Source organism: Chiloscyllium punctatum, chromosome 19 (genome assembly GCF_047496795.1).
Source record: "Chiloscyllium punctatum isolate Juve2018m chromosome 19, sChiPun1.3, whole genome shotgun sequence".
NCBI classification, from domain to species: domain Eukaryota; kingdom Metazoa; phylum Chordata; class Chondrichthyes; order Orectolobiformes; family Hemiscylliidae; genus Chiloscyllium; species Chiloscyllium punctatum.
Window position 1 is genome coordinate 86,884,481 of NC_092757.1, and position 25,857 is coordinate 86,910,337.

Below are 25,857 nucleotides of genomic sequence, written 5' to 3' on the forward strand. Positions count from 1 at the left end.
TTCACAATTTACAAAATATGAAGTTGTGCTCTCCATCCTAAAAATACACCAAAGCAAATAATACAAACAATCCTAGCGGGTTTTCAGAAGATTTGTAGCTCAGGTTGAGGTTCTGGATGGAAGTTTGCTTACTGAGCTGGAAGGTTCATTTTCAGACATTTCGTCACCATACTAGGTAACATCAGGGAGCCTCCGGTGAAGCCGGAGTTACCTAGTATGGTGACTAAATGTCTGAAAACGAATCTTCCAGCTCAGTGAGCAAACTTACATCCATCAAACAATCCGACTAAAATTACCTCAAAAGCACACTAAATTAGTTAATGATCCACGGTACCGATGTAACTGCTCCCTAGAAGAATGTAGCGCCCAACCTTCTAATTACATCCATCTTCCTGAATAAAATACACCTGAAGATGTTGCAAAAATACCAGCCCAACTTATGAGGATTTTTGCTGCATGGGATTGCTCACATGGGCATGGTTGCAATATAGAGAGATCTGGCCCAAGATCAAATTAATCTCTGGTTTCCTTTTAGAAATTAAATAACATGCCATACAGGACGAGGATGTGAAGGTGCCGGTGATGGACTGGGATGGACAAAGTTAAAATTCACACAACACCAGGTTATAGTCCAACAGGTTTATATGGAAGTTCAAGCTTTCGGATCATTGCTCCTTTGTCAGGTAACTAGTGGGGCAGATCATAAGACACAATTTATAGTAAAGGATAAATAGATAAAGAGATAAAGGCTTCTGACACGGGTAGGCACAAACTGCCTACAACTTTGCTCATAATGCCAAGTTTTGTGAAAAATAGAAATCTCATACTGATGTAGAAGTAAGTGTTTTTGCTTGAGGTTCTAGTCAAAGCACAATTACTGCAAGCTAATCAAAAACAAATTTGTTCAGGAAGTGTGAAAAGATAACATGGTGAGCTTGATGAACAGGATCAACAATTTTACCTTCTTAACTAATGGAGTTTAGGATTAAAAACAATGGACCACTTAGGAGGAAAGGGAATTCAAGCAAGTGATTTCAATATCAATTCAAACACAAAGAAAGATGAGAAGAGAAGGAAGGATGGGATTATGAGATTAAAATTTTATTACAATCTTCCAAATAATTCACTATTTTAAACTTTAATTATTGAATTTCTGTGCTCAAGAAGTTGATTGACAGTCATGTAGCAATTACCACATCTTTAATGGGCGGCACGGTGGTTAGCACTGCTGCCTCACAGCGCCAGAGACCCGGGTTCAATTCCCACCTCAGGTGACTGACTGTGTGGAGTTTGCACATTCTCCCCGTGTCTACGTGGGTTTCCTCCAGGTGCTCTGGTTTCCTCCCGGAGTCCAAAAACGTGCAGGTTAGGTGAACTGGCCAAGCTAAATTGCCCGTAGTGTTAGGTGCAGAGGGGAATGGGTCTGGGTGGGTGCGCACGCTTCGGCGGGTCGGTGTGGACTTGTTGGGCCGAAGGGTCTGTTTCCAGACTGTAAGTAATCTAATCTAAACAAATGGTTACATTTAATTAGTAGACAATTTCATGTGAGGAGTTTAATGTGTAGTTAACGTGCAGATGCAGCAACTTCATGAAGTTCAAGAGGGAACAAGGGAACGATACTGCTTCCATGGATAATACCGGAGAGTGAAATCCATACAGTAATTTAAAGCATGAGTGCTTCATAGTCTCTCTCCTCAGGTTTGTAACAACTTGGTGACTAATAATGGGACATATGCTCTTAAGGCGTTTTTTTTTCATCCTCAGCAAATAATATGGAGTCCATCCTAAAGTAGAAGTTTAGTTTACTGTTTTCAGCTTCTCAGTGCCCAATTCTTTAGGAGGAATAATTTAAATAAAAAGTTGAATTTTCTTGTGTCATATCAATAATAGTAGCAACATACCAAAATGTGCAGAAGAATGAGCAATGTTCTCTAAATGAGTTAAATGTTGATAACCTCTTGGCTAGTCATCAAAGTTATCGACAAAATATAATAAATGGAAAATTGCATGTAAACCTTCTGCAAGAGTGATATTACCACGACTCCATGCCCTGGCAGTAAAACGATGACAATGCTACACGTGGTTAATAATGATTTTAGCGAAAAAACATCCTGAAAAGAAAAACTGGATAGAAAATACTTCTCTTCAATCAATAACCTCTTTATTATTTTAAACTTCCAGCAGTAAAATCAAATTAACCTATGTCCCCAAGATTCAGATGCAGAAAATCGTAAGACACTTTTATATTAACTAACTTGCAATTTTAGCCAGTTGAGTCAGAATGACACCTATAATAAATGTTCTTTCAAAGATTAATTAGTATTGTGAGTGATAAAAACAAACCAGAATTAACTATCTTACCTGAACATCATAAAGTGCTACGATGTTCTCATGCTGAAGCTCCTAAAAGGAAAAGCACAGAATTTGTAACTGAAATGTAAAATACAGTGAAAATCATTGAACTTGAGAACATTTACTCTTTAATGCCCTTTAATTTCAGCTCTGTAAATGTGAGTGCAATATGGAAAACACAGGAATTTGACCTCTTCAAATAGTTGCCCAAATTGCTGTCTTTAGTTCAGAAAGATTATTGAACTGAATTGATTAAAGGGGAGCAGTATTCAGCTGTTTCCTCGACACCTACTTCTGCAGTGTTACATGTGTACAAAGCATTGATCTTCAACCTCAAATTTCCATTAAAACATTGGGTATCAATACTACAACAAAACAACATGCATTCAATTACACTGGCAAAGATTAAACACAAACAGACATTTGTGCAAATTAAATATCAACGTTTTCAGTGCAATTAATGTTCTATTTATTACATGTTTGCTACTGGGAAGCAACAAAATAATCAAATTGAAGCATTGTCCTAAGATCTGATTTTAAATTAAGTTTCTCATAAAAGAAACACAAGAAGGGAAATGAAAGATAATCAAAATGCAAAGACGAGACGTGCTGCAGCAGGTGCAAAAGTAATTGGTTTTAAATCAAATGCAATTTCCAAATAGCAGTACTGTCCAAAGAATGAAACTGCCAACATGACAATATAAATAAATAAATCACTAACTGTCACAGACATACTGAGAATGCACATCACATTACCTGCCAATTTGAACCCAGTTTCAGAACCCAGGAGTCAAACTAAACTTCTTGAGTCAGGATCTAAAATGTAACAGCACTGCACAGTACTGATGGGCAACAACAGCGACATGAAAAATGCACAACAGATCAGGCAACATCTGAAGAAGGATCCTGCCTGAAATGTCGACTCTCCTGCTCCTCACATGTTGCCTGACATGCTGAGCTTTGTCCAGCAGAACACTATCTACTCTGACTCTCCAACATCTGCGGTCTTCACTATCTTATAACAGCTTACTTGAATATCTACTTTTAGTGGAGAAAAACAAAATCCAAGCACTAAAGGCGATTTCTCAACCTTTATCTTATCTAGTGATAAATCAAAGGGACATAGTACCTTTAATATCTTGATTTCTTTCCCGAGCAGAATTTGAGATTTTGACAGATTTTTCTTGTTTATGCATTTCACAGCTACTTCCCAGTCGGATTTCTAAGGAAAGATAAACAAGGTAATTTACAAATGCAGATGAGAAATTAAAAGTTGCAGAATGACTAAGAAATTTGCAACAGTAGTATTCTAAATGTAAATATATTTGCAGTATTGATCTATTTGTTTTCTTCACTGAGGTATATTGTTTTTACCTATACAGCTTAGCCCCAACCAAATGGCATTAACAAATGATACATGATAGAATCTCTCAAAATGCATATAAAAATATACCGACAGCCACATCCTGAGCTATTGGCAGTATTTAAACACTGAATACATGAACAATAGAAAAGATATGAGTTTTTAAGCAGTGCAGTACAAAAGCCAAACTAAAAATACATTAAGATTTTGTCTATTACAGAAATTCATTGAATGAAAATTGACAGGTTGCAGCTTGGCGTGGAAATTCTACACAGTGTAACATTTTTACACAGCAGATGCTATAAAAAATGTGTTAGCGCCGACAATTTCTCCTTCCTTCCATTTTCACATTATCTATATTTAGACTTATTCTTCAGTTCTCTGTACACTATTCCTCAACCATGAGGTGGTGGTGATTAACCCAACTTTCATAAAGTGTTATACAGGAGCAGTCATTTTTCTAGCATTCTCCGCTTCCTTCCGTAATGAACTGCTTAATCTCTGCTCACTGCCTTCCAATTTTATGTTTCACAAAGAAATTAATAAAAAGACTTGCATTGTTATTTGTGTGTATACAACTATTAGCTTGAAAGATGTCCAAATTAACTACCAACATTGGTTTATACCTAACATGCAGGTCTGATCATTTCCCTGTTAAAACTGCTGTAATAAATACATAAAATATATTTCATTTACTTGACATGTTCAACTGCAAATCCATGAAGCAATAAAAATATCAGACTCTATTTACTTACATAAACTAAGCTGAAACCCACTGGATGACGTGTATGCGAAGATGAGGTCCTTTTCTTTCAAAAGGACAATACAAAATTTGCCATAATATTACAGCTGTAGATTTCAAATGAAATTAATTTGGCAACCTAACAACAATCTCACTGGGTAGGTATCACTTGGTCTTTAATTAACAAGCTGTTTCTAGTGGACAGGTTTTAACTATGAATTCCTGAGAATAGGCCAACACAAGGAGAACACGAAGGTGTTATCCACATGGCTCAAGGTTGTGACAGGCCCGGAGCCGGGAATCCTGGCAATGTTGGTGAGGTAACACTTGCTGTACATTTATTGGCTGGTGGTCTGGCTCAATCTCTAAAAATGGTCAGGGTGAACAGACTGGAGTTGACTGGACCAGGACATGCAGCTTGAAAGGCTACCCATGGTCTGATCTAATAAAGGTTAATCCAGTAATGGCCTGACCTCACTCAAGTGATCACACTTATTGAATCTTGTTGTAAATTGGGAAGAAAAATCATGCTGCAAGACAGCGTACTGATCTGTACTGCTGCCAGCAATGCAATCTGAGGGAAGTGGTTTGAAGCCAGAAACAGCTATGTGGTTCCAATGAACAAATGGAACTGGCAGTGTCTCATACATCAAGTCTCAGTCCACATTCAAAAACACTATGTAAAAGTTCGATTAAATTTAGTTGATTTTTGGGATTAATAACTGCAAACTGGGAGACATGGATTCTGTATATTTTGTTTCCTCCAAATAACCTCAAATTATCAAAATAATAGCTCTCGCTCCAGTCCAGCACAAAGTTGGCTCTCACTGAGATTTTAAGCCTGCTTGGGTGCCATTACACTATTTTGAAGAGGAACAGGGGAGCTATGCCCAGTCTCCTGGCCAATATTACACGTTCAAACAACATCACGATGAAAACAGATGGAGTCACAACCAGATTATTGATGGTGGGAGCTTCTGAAACACAAATCAGTTTCTGTGATTCCTAGAACAACTACTACACTTCAAAAAGTACTTCATTGTTTGTCAAAGCTTTGAGACATCCAGCTATCTTGAAAAGCATTATATAAATGTAAGGCTTTCTTTTTACAGCAAAAAAAACCTCTAAACATTGGCAATCCATGTTTCAGAGGAAAGCAGAGCTCAACAAGCAGTTTAAAAATCAGATAGCAAGAATAAAACAAAGCTGTGTATCATGCAAGACTGGTACAAACCTCTTTCACCCGGTTAATAAAATATTTTAAATGTTGCCTCAAAATTGCTTACTACATCAATGTAATATTTCCATTCTCACATCTGTTGAGCTGGATGTGTGACAGCCACAAAAATATTTAATCACTCCCTGAAATAACTGACTCAGCTTCCCAAAATATAAATCTTGCAACACATAGCCATTTTCAACACTATGTGCCTGGAGGTCAATATGCTGCACAAATCCAAATCCCTTGCTTGAATTCAATATAAGACTGCTGAATGGAAGTTGGAATTTAGCTGGTATATCCTTTCTTTCCTGAAAGCTGAGTTTGAAACTCAGATAATGTACTTTCCTGTGGCAGCTTGCACTGACAAACATGAAAATTACTATGCTTATCAGAAATCATTCAAAAAATATCGTTACTGACTAAAGATGAAGATGGTAAGTGTCATTCTAATAAAGTAGATGATGCTTTGAAGATTGCAATCTAAAGGTAATTATACTGCATTTATCCAGGATGAGGTCAAATTACTTTGAGATTTTATAAACCATGACCTATTAATCTGTAGGAGGAACAAAAATCCAAGTTTTTCCACTAGACATCTTTCAAATTTAAAATATCACAGAAATGTGACCTCACTAGTTAGGTTCAAACCAAAAAACTGAACAGTTAAGTACACAATACCACAAAATCCCCAAGGATTTTGAACAAAAATTAAAAACGTTGGGAACACATGGCAAGCCAGACAGCATCTGTGGAGAAAATAAGGTGAATGCATCTGGTTGGATCCTTCCAGTAAATAGAACTGATGTCTAGTCTATACCCAAAATGTTTAATTCATCTATTTACTCAAGATTCTGCCAAACCGTACACGCTTCCTACTTCAGAACACTTCAAAAGCACTTCACTGCTTGTAAGGCACTTTTGGGCATCATGAGGTTTTGAAAGATCTTAAATATAAATTTTGACATTCTTTCCATCAGCTGCAGTTTTTAAAAAACAATATTTCTCTACATTTCAACACTGTAGGGCAACAGAAATAGTAAACCTATTTATAGATCACATCCTGCTTAATCCTAGAATGTATACCAAAGCACCTCACCAACAGTGGATTACTTCTGAAGGGGAGTGATTGTGCCTAGGATTGTGCAGCTTGTCTCAAAGACCAAAAAATGGGATGGAAATCAGTTAATCTGCTTTTGATGAAACTAATTATGGGAGGGCTGTTGGTCAGGGCACTTGGAAAACAAGTTTCTTCCAAAAATACCTTATGATTTTTTTTGAACACCTTAATCCACAAATTTACTCATTCAGAGGCAGAAGTGTAACTAACCAGATCAAAATGAAATTGTTCTCATCTGGAATTTCTTCCTTAATGACTGATTTTTAAACTCACATTTATGCAGCATAGAAGGATCACAACACCCAAAACATTAATTCTGCTTTCTCTCCATAGATACTGGCAGACCTGCTGAGTTTTGCCAGCAATTTCGGTTTCTGTTTCAGAGTTCCAGTTCAGATCTATAGTTCTTTATTTATGCAACATACATTTTTTTCAGCAATTTTTTTGGTAAAGAAATAAGACTTTTAATTCAAAGCATTAAATCTAAAGTGCAGATGGAAAAGATTAGTAGATTTCAAATGCAAATGTAAGTAGATCCCACTGATATTTCTATCTTTACTCAGTAATATTCAGACTCGAAAGGTAGATAGGTCAGATGCTCTGGCTGCATGGAATTAGCTGATCACAGCCATTATGGTAGCTCAAGTACTTTGGCTCTTGCCTCACCTCAACCATCAACCTCCCTGTAAGTGCATATGATAGAATTTAGTGGTTTTCAAAATCAGGTGGCTTAGGGACACTCACTGCCCATATCATGACTACCTGGAACAAATGCCAAACTAGGAATTATAGAAGACACTGGCAAATAGTTGACACTTACAGGAAAAGTCAGCAAGAGAAATATTAAAGTAGACTTTGCAGAATGACAATTTGTCAGAATTAGAATTTTAAAATGCCATTAAAAAGTTTATGTTTGGACTTCAAAAGACAACATTAAGATATAACAGAAAACCATGGAAGTACCAACTACAAATTCAAACAGGTCATAAAACTAAAAGTCAAACTTTTTGTTGGCAAGTTTGAGAATGAGTGAAAGCACAATTGAATAAATCAGATAAAACAGCTTAACTGAAACAAGTCATTGCAAGAAAGGCCTCCTTATTTAACTCCAGCAGACAAAAAACACAAATTTATACACAAATACACACATTTGCAGAGACCAGCCTGCTTTCTTAAATCTTTTGTCCAAAAGCAAATATTCCATCTTGCTCTTCCCTTCTGGGAGGTATTCCTAACAATGGTGCTATAATTTCTCTTCAGTCTCCAATCCACCATTCGCCCAACAGCAAATATTGGATTGTGTACTTCCTTCTCGACAGTCTGTCATAGAGTTCAGAGTGTGGAACTTCCAAGCTTGAGGATTCATATTTGAATCCTGCCTACATTTAAGTTTTCTTAACCAAGCAGATTCTAGTGTAAGGGCTCCAGGACCTTGGAGCAACCTTGCAAAGTTGACAGGGAGTAGCACTACATTAAGTATATATAGTAGTACAGGCAGAGCTAGAACACACAAATCTAAAAGACACAATGGACCACAGACTACAACATGGACCAGACCACACAAAGACAGACTAGCCCTCAATGTAAATGTAAGTCACAGCCCAATATGTCCACAATAACATGGAAAGCAGTATTTGTTAAAAATAGCGATACTTTGGAATCTAAACCTGAAAACAGTGCTTCATTTTGTTTTCTCCTTGGTCATAAAATCTCTGTAGTAAGAGGCCATTTAGCCCATCAACTGCACACTAACTGTCTGAAGAGCATCCCACCCAGACCCAAACCCCACCCAGACCCAAACCCCACCCTATCCCCAATACCACGGATTTACCATGGCTAACCCACCTAGCCTACACATTCCTGGACACTCTGGGCAATTTACCATAGCCAGTCCACTTAACTTGCACATCTTTGGATAGTGGGAGAAAACCTGAGCCAGTCTGTGTCAAACCCAAACTAAGTATGGCATCAAATCATATGATTAATTAGTCTCCTCTTGTCATTGAGTCATTGACCTATACAGCACAGAAACAGATCCTTCTGTTCAACTCAGCTTTGAACAAAATTATTAAATAAGTTCTGTACCCAAGCGACAGGATCATTTCCACTCCACAGAGGTACAGATCAACTGGAGGCTACCATTAATATCGGCAATATTGGAAAATGCTATACAGATGGCATTAAAACGTCGGGTCATAATACTGCAACACTGGAGAAATTTAAAAACTACATCATAAGGCCAGTTATAGAACAAGCAGAATTACTGTCAGCTACAGCTATTAAATATAATCTATCCAAACACACAAAATTAGTTCAATCAACACAAACTGCCAAATAAAGTGGACAAAAAGCTCCTTTAAAAAAAACCTCAAAATGGAACAAATGGATTTGCCAACGTTTATACGATCACAGCAATTCAGAAAAAATAGAAATACTGTAGATAATATACCTATAACTTGAGAATTACTTTATCCACTGAAAAATACAATCAAGGGCTCCAAATGTTTCATTCAGTTATACAGAATACTGTGACTTTAGGTTCTGAGATTTGACAATAGTACTTAACCTATCATTCAAATAACGAGTGTCTGTGCTCAAATAAAACCAATATTCAAATTGTCTTCATTTAATTGCCTCATCTTTCACACTTATTTGGTTTTCCCTTTTGCCCATTTATATGTTATGTTATGTGCAAATCTCTCACTGTTAGACACTGGGGAGTGTACCCAACACGTTCAGCTGAGTCACCTTTGATTTTTTTCCTTCAGATGGGAAAGTGTTGTCTCCAGATATATGACACCTAATTAGCTCACTACAGAGCTGATTAAAAGGCAGAGTGCCTTAATAATGCAGCACAGTACATACATAGAGATCAATCTTTTGCTAAATATGAGGGACAAGAAAAAGACTACAGTCAAAGACCAAATGGACTTTATTTTTCTATCTGACAGATAATATGATATAAAGGAGGTAAAAACAATGACTGCAGATGCTGGAAACCAGATTCTGGATTAGTGGTGCTGGAAGAGCACAGCAGTTCAGGCAGCATCCAAGTAGCTTCGAAATCGACGTTTCAGGCAAAAGCCCTTCATCAGGAATAAAGGCAGTGAGCCTGAAGCGTGGAGAGATAAGCTAGAGGAGGGTGGGGGTGGGGAGAAAGTAGCATAGGGTACGATGGGTGAGTGGGGGAGGGGATGAAGGTGATAGGTCAGGGAGGAGAAGGTGGAGTGGATAGGTGGAAAAGGAGATAGGCAGGTAGGACAAGTCCGGACAAGTCAAGGGGACAGTTACTGAGCTGGAAGTTTGGAACTAGGGTGAGGTGGGGCAAGGGGAAATGAGGAAACTGTTGAAGTGCACATCCACTGGTATCATTTATTGTATCCGTTGCTCCTGATGCGGTCTCCTCTACATTGGGGAGACTGGGCGCCTCCTAGCAGAGCGCTTTAGGGAACATCTCCTGGACACCCACACCAATCAACCACACCGCCCCGCAGCCCAACATTTCAACCCACTCTGCAGAGGACATGGAGGTCCTGGGCTTCCTTCACCGCCGCTCCCTCACCACCAGACGCCTGGAGGAAGAATGCCTCATCTTCTGCCTCGGAACACTTCAACCCCAGGGCATCAATGTGGACTTCAACAGTTTCCTCATTTCCCCTTCCCCCACCTCACCCTAGTTCCAAACTTCCAGCTCAGCACTGTCACCATGACTTGTCCTACCTGCCTATCTCCTTTTCCACCTATCCACTCCACCCTCTCCTCCCTGACCTATCACCTTCATCCCCTCCCCCACTCACCCATTGTACTCTATGCTACTCTCTCCCCACCCCCACCCTCCTCTAGCTTATCTCTCCACACTTCAGGCTCTCCGCCTTTATTCCTGATGAAGGGCTTTTGCCAGAAACGTCGATTTCGAAGCTCCTTGGATGCTGCCTGAACTGCTGTGCTCTTCCAGCACCACTAATCCAGATAATATGATATTCTTAATGTTATTAATTGTACAATAGAACAGCGCTTGAATTATACCTCAAATGACAATTCATCTTTCAATGTGTTATGCTTATCAAAAACCTCATCTCTAACGATTAGTCTGTTAACTGATATAAAAGCACAGTTCGACTAGTTTACTGCAAATTAACCTAGCATAATATATTAAGTTTCAACAATGCTATGAAATAGTGCACCATTATTTACCATAACAAAGCTTCTGCTAAATCAGGATTGAGAATCAGCCAACTTTGGATGGTAAATATTAAACATTCCATAGCAGAGTTCAGCCTCTCCAGATTCAGCTTCTTCTGAAGTCATTGAATAAATGAAAAAGTGGATGCCCACTAGTTAAAGCATTGGAACAATGGACAGGGGTTGTGAACAGTCTAAGTTCAGGAAATCAGGAGGTAGAAGCAGTTTGAGCAGACATCAGAAGTGATAAAGGCGAGATATCGCTTGTGGGAATGTTTCACAAGTCCCTAACAAGCCATACTGTAAGATGGTGTATAAATGAAGAAATAATGGGAGCTCATCAGGAAGCCTGTAAAAAATCATGAGGGATTTTAATCTACATGTAGACTGGTAAAATCACATGGACAAGGACAGCAGAGATGAAGAATTCATATAATGCTTTCGGGATATTTTCTCAGAGCTAGGGCTGACTAGAGAGCAGGCTATACAAGACTTGGAAATGAGGTAGGATTTATTAATTATTTCAGGGATTACATTTTATATTCATTTGGAGGACGACAGGTGGGTCCATGATTAGTATTTTAAACTGAAATTATGAGGACGCGACAGCAGAACTGAAGTGAACTGGAATATTAGTAATGGAATAGGTAATAGAGAAGGGCAGACGTTTCTGGGGATAATTCAGATTATATAGAAAGGGTACATTCCGGCAAGAAAAAAATCCAAGGAGAGGGCTCAGTCTAAATAAAATTAAAGATAGCATTAAACTTAAAGAAAGTGCAAAACAATGGGTGACAGATTAGAAGATTGGCAGAATATAAAAAAAAGCAAAGACTGACAAAAGATTAGTATGATGTGGAGGTGCCAGTGTTGGACTGGGGTGGAGGAAGTTAAAAATTACACAACACCCCTCAGCAGGTTCATTTGGGAGTATAAGTTTTTGGAGTGTCAGAGATGTACAGCACTGAGTGCTGCTCCTTCGGCAGGTAGCTACCTGACAAAGGAGCAGCGCTCCGAAAGCTTGCACTTCCAAATAAACCTGTTGGATTATCACCAGGCGTTGTGTAATTTTTTTTAAAGAAACATTAATATAGAGAGAAACATCAGATTACAAGAGAAAGGCAGCTAGAAATATAAAACAAAAAGTGTGAGCCTTTCTATTGATTTTCAAAAAAATGTAAAGAATTAACAGTGTCAACACTGGTCCTAGAGAAAGTGAGCCTGGAGAATTAATAAGGAAAAATAAAATGGCAGATTAACAGGTATTTTGTATCGGTGTACTGAAGTGTTTAGAAGTAACATCCCAGAAATAGTTCTGAATCTGGAAATAGAGGAGGGGGAAAATGAACAAGAAAATGATAATCACCAGGAGTGTGGTACTGAGCAAATTGTTGGAGCTGCAGGCTGACAGGTCCCCAAGTCCTGATGTACTTCATCCTAGAATCTTACAAGTACTGGCTAGTAAGACAGTTGACGCACTGGTTTGATTTTCTTAACTTCTCTAGATTCGGGGAAGGATCCAATACATTGGCAAATAGCAAAAATAAATTCTTTATTCAAAAAGGGAGACAGTAAGCAGGAAATGCAGGCTAGTTAGTTTAACATCTGTCACAGAGAAAACAGAATATATTAAATATGTTACAACAAAGCACTTAATAATGTTCAAAGTAATCACGCAGAGTCAACAAGGTATTGTGAAAGGAAAATTATATTTATCTAATTTACTGGAGTTCCTTGAGGAAATAACATATGCTATGGATAAAGGGGAACTGGTGAATGCATTGATTTCGAAAAAGCTTTAGATAAGATGCCTCAGAGGTTATTGTGGAAAATAAAAGCTCATGGGGACAACATGTAAGCATAAATAAAGGATAGAAAGGGAAGAAAGAATAGTCATTAATTGGTAATATTCAGGTTGTCAAGATTTAACACATGATGTGCTACAAGGAATAGTCCTGGCACTCCAAGTTTTTACAATTTATATAAATGACTTAGAGTGAAGGGACTGAGTATAAATTCGCCAAATTTGCCATTCACACAAAAAAAGGTTAAGAATGTAAAGATGACACAAGGAATCTTTAAAGGGAGGTAGATAAGTTAACTGAGTGGACAAAGATATGGCAAATGTGAAAAAACATGAAACATGTTAGGAAAATAAAGACATTTATCTAAACAACAAGCAATCTCTAAGGTGCACAGGGATCTAGATATCCCAGTATATGAATTGTTAAAAGTTATTTGCAGGTAAAACAGGCAATTAGGAAAGCTATTAGAATGCTATTATTTATTGCAAGGGTAACTGGATACAAAAATAGGGAGGTTAAGTTTCAGTTGTGCAGGACATTGGTGACATCACATCTGGATTACTGTGTATGATGTTGGTTTCCTTATTTAAGAACGTAAATGCAATGGAAATGTTCAAAGAAAGTTTACTGGACTAATACCTGGAAATGGGTGAGTTGCCTTGTGAAGAAAGGTTGGTTAGGCTAAGCTTGTATTCATTGGAGTTTAGAAAAAATAAGGGGTGGCTGGATTGAAACAGACAAGAACCTGAGGCTTCTTGGATGTAGCGGGGCATTTCTCTTGGGAGAGAACCTACAACTAAAGGGTCACTGTTAAAAATAAGGGCTACCTATTTAAGGCAGATAAGAATTATTTTCTCAGAGGTTTGAGTGTCTTTGGAACTCTGATCTTGAAAAGTCAGTGGAAGCTGAGCCTCTAAATATTTTTAAGGCAGATAGACTCAATAGACAATAGGTGCGGGAGTAGGCCATTCTGCCCTTCGAGCCTGCACCACCATTCAATATGATCATGTCTGATCATCCTTAAATCAGTATCCTGTTCCTGCCTTATCTGCATAACCCTTGATTCCACTATCCAACTCTTTCTTAAATGAATCCAGAGACTGGGCCTCCACTGCCCTCTGGGGCAGAGCATTCCACACAGCCACCACTCTCTGGGTGAAGAAGTTTCTCCTCATCTCTGTCCTAAATGGTCTACCCCGTATTTTTAAGCTGTGTCCTCTGGTTCGGCACTCACCCATCAGCAGAAACATGTTTCCTGCCTCCAGAGTGTCCAATCCTTTAATAATCTTATATGGATACTCTCGTTAGGAAAGAGAGTAAAAGATTACTCGAGGTAGACAGGAATGTCAAGTAACCAGATCAGCCACTATCTTAATGAATGGCAGAGGAGACTCATGGCCTACTGCTGTTCCTAATTTATACATTTGTATGTATCAGAACAAAGAAAGCTGAACATTCTTAAAGAAGCAGAAGCACTGACCTTCACTTCTAGCACAGCCGATTCTGTTCCAAATTCATCTAACTGCCCCAGTGACATGGCTGATAAACCCTCTGCACTCCAGGAAAATTGACTCAAGTGACTTTAATTCTTGTGAACAAAGCCTGTTATTGCTGACACAATATTGTACACTGGTGTAGTTCATCCTTTCCTAGACTCAGACAACAGCAATTCAGGATTCTTATAGCAAGGTGCATTGGGAGACAAACAAAGGGTTACAAAACAAGTCTATTTTAGAAAAGTAATTCTGCACAAGGAGAGAATTATGTTTCCCAGTCACTGCAGTACTAGAAGACTGCAATGCCATTTCTTTGTCTCCATGCTAAATTGATCTTGCAAACGAACTGTAATATTGACAGATAATAGATAAGCAAATTTGTCCTTGCTCCATGTAATCTGAACCCAAGCAGATCTTTTACATAGCACTCAAAAGGGAATTTGGCTCAAGAGCATTCAGCTCTGAATGAACAACATTTCAGGAGCAAAAAGTCATTATCCAGGAAAACTGAGTGAAGTACTAGTGATTACACAAGCATCAAGGACATGTGGTGAAGATCATCATTGCTATCGATCTAAAATAACCAAAACCTTTCAATAAACTAACCAAGGCTAAACCAAGGTAAATTATTCCTGCATCAGATGCTCTCAATTGAAACAGAACCTGTGAAGAAAAGAGTTACAACCATTCTTGTTCTATTTTCAAAGTGGCATTCCTGTGAAGTTACCAGAACAAAGAAACGGTTTATCAGGGGCTGCAGCAGCAGGAATTCAGCCCCAAGCCAATTCTTCAATTATTTCTATCCCGATTAACTGGGACAGATAATGCTGGAAGAGGAGCTATTTTACTAATGAGAAACCTTACATTGACTTGCATTGAAATAAATCCCTCTACTTGCCTTTTAAGTCACACAATGGGGGACAATATTCTTTCATGTCACTACCACTGATATTGTAAAACACGCACAAACAATTATATGACAAGTCTCTGCAAATGCCTCACAAACATCAGCTTGGCTCAGTTGTTAGAACCCTTATTTCTTAATTGTGGATTCAATCATCAATCCAGGTATCTGATACACACTTAAGCCAAGGTTACACTGGAGTGCAGTATACTCCTACATTGTTAGGACTGTATTTTGCATAGTATTCTAAATTAAGGTTGCATCCATCTGATATAATGATACAAATGGACGTAAAACAACACTGAATCAAATCAACCGGAACAGAGTTCTAACAATAGCTTGTTCAACATTCTTCAGAGCTGAAAATGTGTTGCTGGAAAAGCGCAGCATGTCAGGCAGCATCCAAGGAGCAGGAGAATCGACGTTTCGGGCATCAGCCCTTCTTCAGGAAGCATCAATTCTCCTGCTCCTTGGATGCTGCCTGACCTGCTGCGCTTTTCCAGCAACACATTTTCAGCTCTGATCTCCAGCATCTGCAGTCCTCACTTTCTCCTCAACATTCTTCACCCAAGCACAACACTATTAAACCTTCAATCATCTAACATGTCGTTTGTGTGGATATATTGGCTGCACTCCATAAAATGTATGCATTTCCAATATCATGGGGCTTAATAAGCGACAACTGTTTCTCTCTGGCATCTTTCCACTACAAAGATGGAGCTCAACACGTGCACATCTGACAATCATGTAAGTTCATGTGCACCAGCTCACTGGATCCTTCCTCAAATATCAATTTTACAGATCTTGCTAATATCATGTCAGTGTTTCTCAAATTATATAAACACCATACTGCTGAAAACTTTGAGTATAAAATCAAAATTCATCTAGACAAAGCTAAATAATACATTTGATTTGTGTACTAATACACAAGTGGAGGAAAGTACAGATCCTGCAATCCCTGCTCAAGTTCAGCCGAAACAAAGAAATTCAAAGATGGAACATCACACACCATTCTCATGATACTTAACACACAAGCTGATGGAAGCACTACTGGCCTTGTACTTAGAAACAGATATCTGTGTAGAAACAAATGATATAGAAACAAATTAAAAATAGAAAAAAATGTGACCCCCAATAACTTGAATAGATAAATTAGGGTTTATACGGCCAGAAATCTTTCAATGAAGAGACTGATGGCCTAGTTGAATCCCAGGGTCAGTCTTTAGTCTGCCCTGGATACCTAAACTAGAGTAGTGACAGCGCAATAATTGATTACAGACTCTTGGGGTCCAAAACAATCACACGGAACTCAAAATTCAAATTGCAACTTCCTCTAAAGGTGTGAAGTTCCTTCAGTATTTTCTTCTGTTGTTATCCTGACAATACTGTCAAAAATAAGAATTGTTATTTGGCGAGATATCTGAGGCTACCATTTAAGCCACATCCCAGCACCCAATGGTTCCCTTAGGTCAAAATGAGAACTTTTTAAAAATAATAATCATCCTCTCCAAAATCAATATCCTCTCCAAAATCAATGGTAGATTAAAAACTAGCAAAACTATTGATGGTCAGTCATCACACTGATTTTGGGTTCCAGTCATCTCAATAATCATGAATCTCAGCACCAATGGATAGATTTTAGCAACTGGTAAGGGATCTCGTATGCTCCCATCCCTCAAACCCAGGATTGTTAGAGATTTATGAAGGCAACCCTGGCATCTACCCAGCTGGGAACAGGCTTGGATCTCCCGGATGGTATTGGGAAGCAGCAAAGTGCCGACTTTTGCAAGGTGGAACATTCAGAGATCCAAACAGACACCAAGATGCTAACGCAGGCTACTGCGAATTTATGCTACAGAGCGTCCGTTAGGAAGTAGAGATCAACTTCAGTAAACAAACATGGAAAACATCTTTCACAGTGACAAAGAAAAGGCTATGAGATTTCCACAATCTGTCACAATACAACATGTCCAGCTGGAATCCAAACGAATCTACAACCACCAATGCCAAAGAGGCTTTTCATTTAACCATGAAAGACCTTCTCCTTTTTAACAGAGCTGGAGACAATCCAGAAGAAAAACCAAATATGCTGTCATGTACTAAAAGGAAACATTTGCCTGGATTTCAGAAGGGTGTAAGAAGTCCAGCTCATGTTAGCAAATTGTTGTCTGTTGTGTTTTAGATACAATACACCACTTGAGAGGCAGCGACAGATACAGGTAACGGTTAACTTCCAAACACAAAAGAGCATGCCAGCAAAAAAGCAGTCAACAACACCTACTGGCAGAGCCAAGTGAGTGTGGGTGCACTTGCAGCAAACATGTAACAGGCATGCACCTCCTCAAGGCTACAATTAGTACAAGCCAGCCACTGCACAGAAAAGCTTGCATTTGTGGCAGAGCTCGTATGGGATAACCCGAGAAAGATTTTAATCACACAACAAACCTGTTGGACTATAACCTGGTGCATCGTGTGATTTTATTTTTAAAAAACGCCCCCAGTCCAACAGTGGCATCTCCAAACCGTGCCTGAGAAAAGAGCTCACAAGTTTGCGCACGATGCAAACAAGTCCAGCCCGAGTCGTGAAGCGAAATTATACACATACACACAGACACATTTAAAAACAAAACACTCAGACAATTCAGACCCCCCTCCCCTCATTACCTTCCTGTGGCGGCCTTTAAAGACCACCGCGAAGGCGCCGTGTCCTATGAGATCCTTCCTGTTGTACTCGAAGTCGCCCACCACCTCCATGACCGGCAGGAACGGCGGGGCTACGAGGACAGAGGGGCCGGGAGGAGAGCGGCGAGTGACGAGACGGAGGACGGTGCCGCCGCTGGCAGGGTCGGGGTCAGGGTCAGGGTCGGGGTCGGGGTGTCTCCCTCCCTCAGAGAGTTAGTCGCACGGCAGATACCGACTCCCCCAGCGAAGGCCAGCAGCAGCAGCAGCAGCAGCTCCTCGGGACAACCAGCTGAAGCAGCAGCAGCATAATCCCACTCCACCGGAGTCCGATTCCTGCGCATACTTAGCATTAAATAGAGCATAGACTTATAAACACATATATATAATATATAAATAAAAGCAGGCGATTATCTGAAGTGACGGTGCTTTCTCTACAAAAAACAAAAATACACCCTATCCCACCCCCCCCCCCAACCCTATGGTGTTGCTACGGTGTTTTTATTGTTTCTTTTGTCATGGTAGCAGGGGGCTGGGTGTTTTTTTTTGTTAATTATACATTCGCCCGCCCCCCCTCGACTTCTTGCCGCCGCTGACGACGACCCGGACTGAAGGAGCCAACCGCCGCAGCACGCTTTATATAGCGCCGCAGCACCCCCTCCCCGTCCCCCCAACACCGTCTCCCTGCACCCTCGCGCAAACAGTGCGCCCTTTTCTCTCCCTTTCTGAGCGCTTCCACGGACCCCAACTTCACAGAACGGGGGGGGGGATAGAACAGGCCCTCAAGGCTCGCCAGCCCCTGGAGTGGATGAGTGAGGGGGACGGGGGTTTTGTTTTTTTTTCCGCGGCGTGAGGAGTCCCACCCCCCACCTGCGGACGCTAACGGTTTTCGTTTCTCCCTCCGCCGGACGCCTCACCAGCCGCACGCGTATCCCTCCGCCGGGTTTGTTTACACGGGCGCGCTCCGCCCGCGCTCTTCCGCCGCCTGCGAAGTAGTCCCCCCTCACTCCCCAAAATAGGAAACAAGTCAATGGGTCTCAATGACCCCTTGAGTCCAGTGGAGAGACATAATAGAGTCAGACAACAATTCCATCCTGATGGGGATCTGCAACAGTGAGAGTTGTTGGTTGGGTGGGTGCCTCTGTGTTCAATAAAGATATTGAATGTGCAATGATTTGTTGTTTTGAAGAGATGGACCCTGTCTGTGACGTACCCCCGCCTGTGCGTCACTTCCGTCCCTTATGTAAGGAGTTTGAGTAACAACTGTTAAAGGGACCACAATCCCCTCCAATGGGGACAATAGACTAGCCAAAGAGAAGGACACAATGGCCTTGTCCTCCTTCTCACTATGTACACCTTAGCAACACATGAGAACTGGGAGCAGGAGTAGGCCATTCAGCCCCTCATGACCACTCCACCATTTAATACAATCATGGCTGATCTTAGCCTCATCACCACTTTCCTGCCTGCTCGCCCTATCCCTTCAACCCATTACAAATTAAAAATCCATCTCCTCCTTAAATTTACTCAATGTCACAGCGTCAACCACACTCTGAAGCAGATGATTCCACAAATTCATGACTCTTTGAGAAACAATTTTTCCTCATCGGTTTTAAATCTGCTAACACTTAGCTAAAATTATGACCTCTCCTTCGAGATTACCCACTGCAAGGAAACATCCTTTCATAGCAACATGATTATGGACAGGTGATAACCAAGTGGTATGACCACTTAACAATTTATCAGACAGGGTAGATAAACTATTTTCACTGGTTGGGGATTCTAGGGAGTGTAGTCTAAAACTTAGGGCCAGACGGTTCGGGAGAGATATAAGGAAGCACTTCTACACACAATGGATGGTAGAGGTTTGGAACTCTCACAACAGCAGTTAATGTAGGCAATTGTTCATTTTAAATCTGAAATAGATACATTTGTCTTTAGCAAATGTGTTCAGGATTCTGGATCAAAGGCAGATATATTGAGTTAAGCCACAAATCAGCCAGGATCTGATTGTGACAGGACAGGCTCAAGGGGCTAAATAACTGTAAAACCTGCACCCACACCTCCTCCCTCACCTCTATCCAAGGCCCGCAAGGAGCCTTCCACATCCATCAAAGTTTTACTTGCACATCCACTAATATCATTTATTGTATCCATTGCTCCCGATGCGGTCTCCTCTACATTGGGGAGACTGGGCGCCTCCTAGCAGAGCGCTTTAGGGAACATCTCCGGGACACCCGCACCAATCAACCACACCGCCCCGTGGCCCAACATTTCAACTCCCCCTCCCACTCTGCCGAGGACATGGAGGTCCTGGGCTTCCTTCACCGCCGCTCCCTCACCACCAGACGCCTGGAGGAAGAATGCCTCATCTTCCGCCTCGGAACACTTCAACTCCAGGGCATCAATGTGGACTTCAACAGTTTCCTCATTTCCCCTTCCCCCACCTCACCCTAGTTCCAAAATTCCAGCTCAGTAACTGTCCCCATGACTTGTCCGGACTTGTCCTACCTGCCTATCTCCTTTTCCACCTATCCACTCCACCCTCTCCTCCCTGACCTATCACCTTCATCCCCTCCCTCACTCACCCATTGTACTCTATGCTACTTTCTCCCCACCCCCACCCTCCTCTACCTTATCTCTCCACGCTTCAGGCTCACTGCCTTTATTCCTGATGAAGGGCTTTTGCCCGAAACGTCGCTTTCGTAGCTACTTGGATGCTGCCTGAACTGCTGTGCTCTTCCAGCACCACTAATCCAGAATCTGGTTTCCAGCATCTGCAGTCATTGTTTTTACCTCAAGGGACTGAATGGCCTACTCCTGTTCTTATGTTCCTCACACAGACCCAGATAACGTTCTGGGGATAGTGTTCAACTCCTGCATGACAGGCAGTGGAATTTTAGTTGAATAAAAATCCAGAATCACAACTATTAATGTTACCCAATAACAATCTTGATGAAGGAACTGAGGGCATTATCGCTAAGTTTGGCAATGACACAAAGATAGATGGAGGGGCAGGTAATATTCAGGAAGCAGGGAGGCTGCATAAGGTGGTGGACAGGCTAGAAGAGTGGGCAAAGAAATGGCAGATGGAATACAATGTGATCGGAAGAATAGAGGTGGAGACTATTTTCAAAATGGTAAAATGTTTCAGAAATCATAAAGAGATTCAGGAATCCTAGTTCAGGATTCTCTTAAGGTTAACATGCAGGTTCAGTTAGCAGTTAGGAAGGCAAATACAGTGTAAGCATTCGTTTCAAGAGGGCTTGAAAACAATAAACGTCAGTTTAACCAGTGATGCCCACATCTCGTCAATGAATGAAAAAAACAGAAATGTACAGCAAAGAGGCATTGGGCTCATCCTATCTATGCAACCCATCTCTCCTCCCCACCCAATAGACCCTACTTTGGCTGGTTATCCTGTTAGTCACAGCACCTCCTCCAGCAGTTTATTTTATATAGCACCAAGCCATAAGACCATGAGATAGGAGAATTAGGCCATACAGCCCATTAGGTCTACTTCACCATTCAATGAGATCAAGGCTAATCTGACAATCCTCAACTCCACTTTCCTGCCTTTCTCCCATAACCCTAGATTCCTTGAATACACTTAACAACCCAGCCTCGATGGCCCTCTGAGGTAAAGAATTCCACAGATTCACAACCCTGAGAGAAGAAATTCCTCCTCATCTGTGTCTTAAGTCTATAAGCAACCCCTTATTCTGAGGATCATGCTGTCTGGTCCGAGACTCTCCCTCCATACCAACCCTGTCAAGACCTCTAAGATCGCTTCCATTTTTCTAAATTCTGATGAGGATAGGCCCAATCTATTCAATTTCTCCTCATCAAACAGGCAGATTCTCCATACTTGGTATCAGCCTCTTTTTGATCTCCACAGCTGCTGCGCCACCTACTGAATTTCTCCAGCATTTTCCGTTTTAATTTCACCCTGGGGGATCTACGAGGACAGATGGCTAAAAGCTTGGTCAAACAAGAAGGTTTAATAAAGTATCTTAAAAGGAACTAATCAAGGCAGAGAGATGAAGAGGCATTGGGAGAGTATTCCAGAAGTTGGGAGCCCCGGGCAACTGGAAGGATGGCCTTTGGCAGTGGGACAATTACAATTTGGAATGTGCAAGAGGCCAGAATGTGGATATCTTGGAAGAATGTCCACCTCATCCCCCCTCTTATTCTTTATGACATCGAAAGAGGATTTAGAGCCTGGAAGAGGCTAGAAAAACTCAGGTTGTTTTCTCTGGAATGGCAGAGTTTGGAGGGAGAGTTGGTAGAAGTGTATAAAATTATGAGTTGCATAGATAGGGTTAACAGTCAGAATCTTTTTCCCCCTGAGTTGAAATGTCTAAAATTAGGGAGCATGCATTTAAGGTGAGAGAGGGAAGATGTTCAAAGGAGATGTTATGGGGCAGGTTTTCTTTTTACACAGAATGGTAGGAGGCTGGAATGGACTGCCAAAGGTGATGATGGAGGTGGATTAAGGTACTTTCAGGAACCTTTTGATGAGCACATGAATATGCAAGAAATGGAGGGATATGGAAAAAAGGGCAGGCAGAAGCGAATAGTTTAATTTGTGGTCATGTTCGACACAACATCATGAGTCAAATGGCCTTCTCCCGTGCTGTACTGTTCTATGACCATACTCCCTCTAAGCAGCCACTCCAAGGCTCCACACGTGAGATCCGCATGGCCCACACAGTCAAAAAGAAAATGCTGATGGAAGGCCTTTCTGGCCATTATATCCATTCCAGCTCAAACATGATCCATTGAAATTCCCAATTCTGAGCCCATTTCAGTACTTCAACCCAGGACTTTTTTTCTTTTAAATAAGATTAGGGTGGCTACTCTTTCAAGCAGTTCCAGAGTCCCTCTGCTTGGAAAAAAGCAGCTCAATCCTCCCTCCAATTTCTTAAAATGTGAGCTCCCACCCCACCCCCCCCAATTATTAGCTAAAACGTGTCATTCCTACCCACTCTGTAATTACAGCTCTTTTTATTTGCTTAAGAAACACCTCAAGGAAATCATTCTCAATCTCCTGTTTTCTAAACAAACAATCGCAGCCTTTGTTCAGAGTGAAAATTCTCTATTCCTGCATCACTTTTGTCAATCTCCTCTACTTTGTCCACAGTGGTCATATTCTTACTGTGATGTGGTGACCAGAACTGATGTGCATTCAACACTCAGGACTTCAGTGTAAAATTCAATGTTGACATTCCCAGCGACTGTATCTTTCAGCCAACACATAGAACATAGAAAAATACAGCGCAGTACAGGCCCTTCGGCCCTCGATGTTGCGCCGACCGAAGCCTACCTAACCTACACTAGCCCAATAACCTCCATATGCTTGTCCAATGCCCGTTTAAATGACCATAAAGAGGGAGAGTCCACCACTGCTACTGGCAGGGCATTTCATGAACTCACAACCCGCTGAGTAAAAAAAGAAATCTACCCCTAACATCTGTCCTATACCTACCACCCCTTAATTTAAAGCTGTGTCCCCTAATAACAGCTGACTCCATACGCGGAAAAAGGTTCTCACTGTCAACCCTATCTAAACCCCTAATCATCTTGTACACCTCTATCAAATCTTCCCTAAACCTCCTTTTCTCCAATGAGAAAAGCCCCAAGTGCCTCAGCCTTTCCTCATTCGATCTTCCGACCATGCCAGGCAACATCCTGGTAAACCTCCTCTGCACTCGTTCCAATGCCTCCACATCCTTCCTATAGTATGGCGACCAAAACCGCACACAATACTCCAGATGAGGCCGCACCAGAGTCTTATACAACTGCAACATGACCTCAGGACTCCGGAACTCAATTCCTCTACCAATAAAGCCCAGTACGCCATATGCCTTCTTCACAGCACTATTTACCTGGATGGCAACTTTCAAAGATCTGTGTACATGGACACCAAGATCCCTCTGCTCATCCACACTACCAGGTAACATCAACCTGAGTTCCCACCTGTCTTTTCATCATGTAAAACAGCTCATAATAGAATCTAAAGGAGGGCAGGGGAGTTATTCCCAGTGTCCCAGCCAATACCTGTTCTTCAATCAATATCACAAAAAACTGTGGCTAGTGGCTAGCACTGCTGTCTCACATTGGCTTTGAGTCCAGCCTCAAGCAACTGTCTGTGTGGAGTTTGCACATTCACCCATATCTGCGTGTGTTTCCTCCCACAAAGATGTGCAGGTTAGGTGGATTGGCCATGCTAAATTGTCTGTAATGTCCAGTGATGTACAGGATGGATGGATTGGCCATGGGAAAAGGAGGGTTGTAGGGATAGGGTAGGAAGGTGGATATGGGTGGGATGGTCTTCAGAGGGTGGGCATGGACTCAATGGCCTGCTTCCACACTGTAGGAATGTGTTTTGATTTTACTAATGATAATTTTATTCTAACCAGCTCATGCACGAGAGTAGTTTCTTATTGCTGTTAATATAAAGCACAATATGTCGTACATACATGGAACAGAAGTCGAAGTCAGGACTTTTACCCATCGATCACTGTACTTCCACTTTTGATTAATAAACTGCAAAAAAAACTGTCCATCACCAGGTTCCCATCATTGATCTGGACCATGGTACTGCAGGGATTCTATGACATTTGAGGATCTTACCTTTTATAGGAAGCTGGCTGTTTTACTTCCTACATTACACCTGCGGTTACACTTCAAAATGTATTTCATTAGTTGTAAAGCGGTTTGAAACATTCTGTAGTCATGAAAGGTGCTACAGAAATGCAGTAACTTTTTACTTAGTATAAATCTGGCACAATCCCACTCCACTTCCCCAACCAATAACAAATGAGATCAGAACTGTACCAACTCCACAATCTTAAAGTATAGAGTAATTCTTTGGGCACATTTTGAAAGGAGATATTGTCCTATGGATTTAAATGACAACACTTTTTCAATATTGGTTTGTTTTATGATTATGAGATTATGCCAGCTGAACCAGTCCACCATCCACACACGTCAGGAGTGTGATGGAATACATCCCATTTGCCTAGATGGGTACAGTTCCAAAAAAAAAACTCAAGAAGCTTGACACCATCAAGCCCACTCGTCATCCCATCCTCCACCTTCAATGTTCACTCCTTCCATTACTTACGTGCAATGTGTACCATCTACAAGATGCACTGCAACAACACTGTCAAAGCTCCTTCAATAGCTACCACTTAGAAGGGCAGCAGATGCATGGGAACACCACTACTTGCAAATTCCCCTCTAATCCACTCACCATTCTGACATGGAAATATATTACCAGTCTTTCAGTGTCACTGGGTCAAAATCCTGAAATGCTGCAAAGGGGGGGTGGGGGGATTATATATCATAAGGGATGTAGCAGTTCACCAACAAAGCTGACCTTCTCAAGGGCAATTTGGGACAAGCAATAAATACTGGCCTTGCATGTGGCACCTCATCCTGTGAACGAATGAAAAAAAAACTTTTTAAAATTTGGTTCTGTTGCGTCTCTCCACAGGCTGGTAACCCTTTCCTCTTTAAAGTATTCATTCAATTTCTCTTCTTGAAAATTATTGTTCAGTTTGCTTCCATCATCCTTTCAGGCCATGGAACAATCATGAGAGGTTTTTAAATAGACAAATTATTCTTTGAAGGCACCACTTGTCTGAATCATCATATCCAAGCCTTGATGGTATCCCACATTCAGCCCTTGACTCCTTAAATTTCATTGATGAAAAGATATGCACAATACTAAACAACAAAAACAAATTTTGTTCAAACAGAACAAGGCACCAGCAGAAGTAGAGCTTTGCAAAATTTACAAAGAATTCCAATTCTGAAGAAGGGTCGCTGGATTTGAAACATTAACTCTATGTCACTCTCTCCACAGATGTGGCCAGACCTGCTGAGTTTCTCCAGCAATTTCCGTTTTTGCTACAGAATTTCAATGTTTTGCTAACATCAGTGTAGGCGCTGTATTACAACTTTTAAAATAATCCAACTCGGTAGCTC

At 40.9% G+C, this 25,857-nt stretch overlaps 1 protein-coding gene across 5 annotated transcripts in view; it reads right to left on the reverse strand.

Moving 5' to 3' along the window:
- Positions 1–18,474, reverse strand: part of ulk2 (unc-51 like autophagy activating kinase 2) — a 122,250-nt gene extending 103,776 nt beyond the window's left edge. For all 5 annotated transcript variants that reach the window (XM_072589971.1, XM_072589970.1, XM_072589972.1 and 2 more), the window contains exons 1-3: positions 17,848–18,474; positions 3,482–3,574; positions 2,362–2,403 (exon numbers count right to left, since the gene is read on the reverse strand). In XM_072589971.1, coding sequence (XP_072446072.1) covers positions 2,362–2,403; positions 3,482–3,574; positions 17,848–17,937 — 225 coding nt within the window. In that variant the 5' untranslated portion in view covers positions 17,938–18,474. The remainder of the gene's footprint in view (positions 1–2,361; positions 2,404–3,481; positions 3,575–17,847) is intronic.
- Between the last annotated feature and the right edge of the window lie 7,383 nt (positions 18,475–25,857).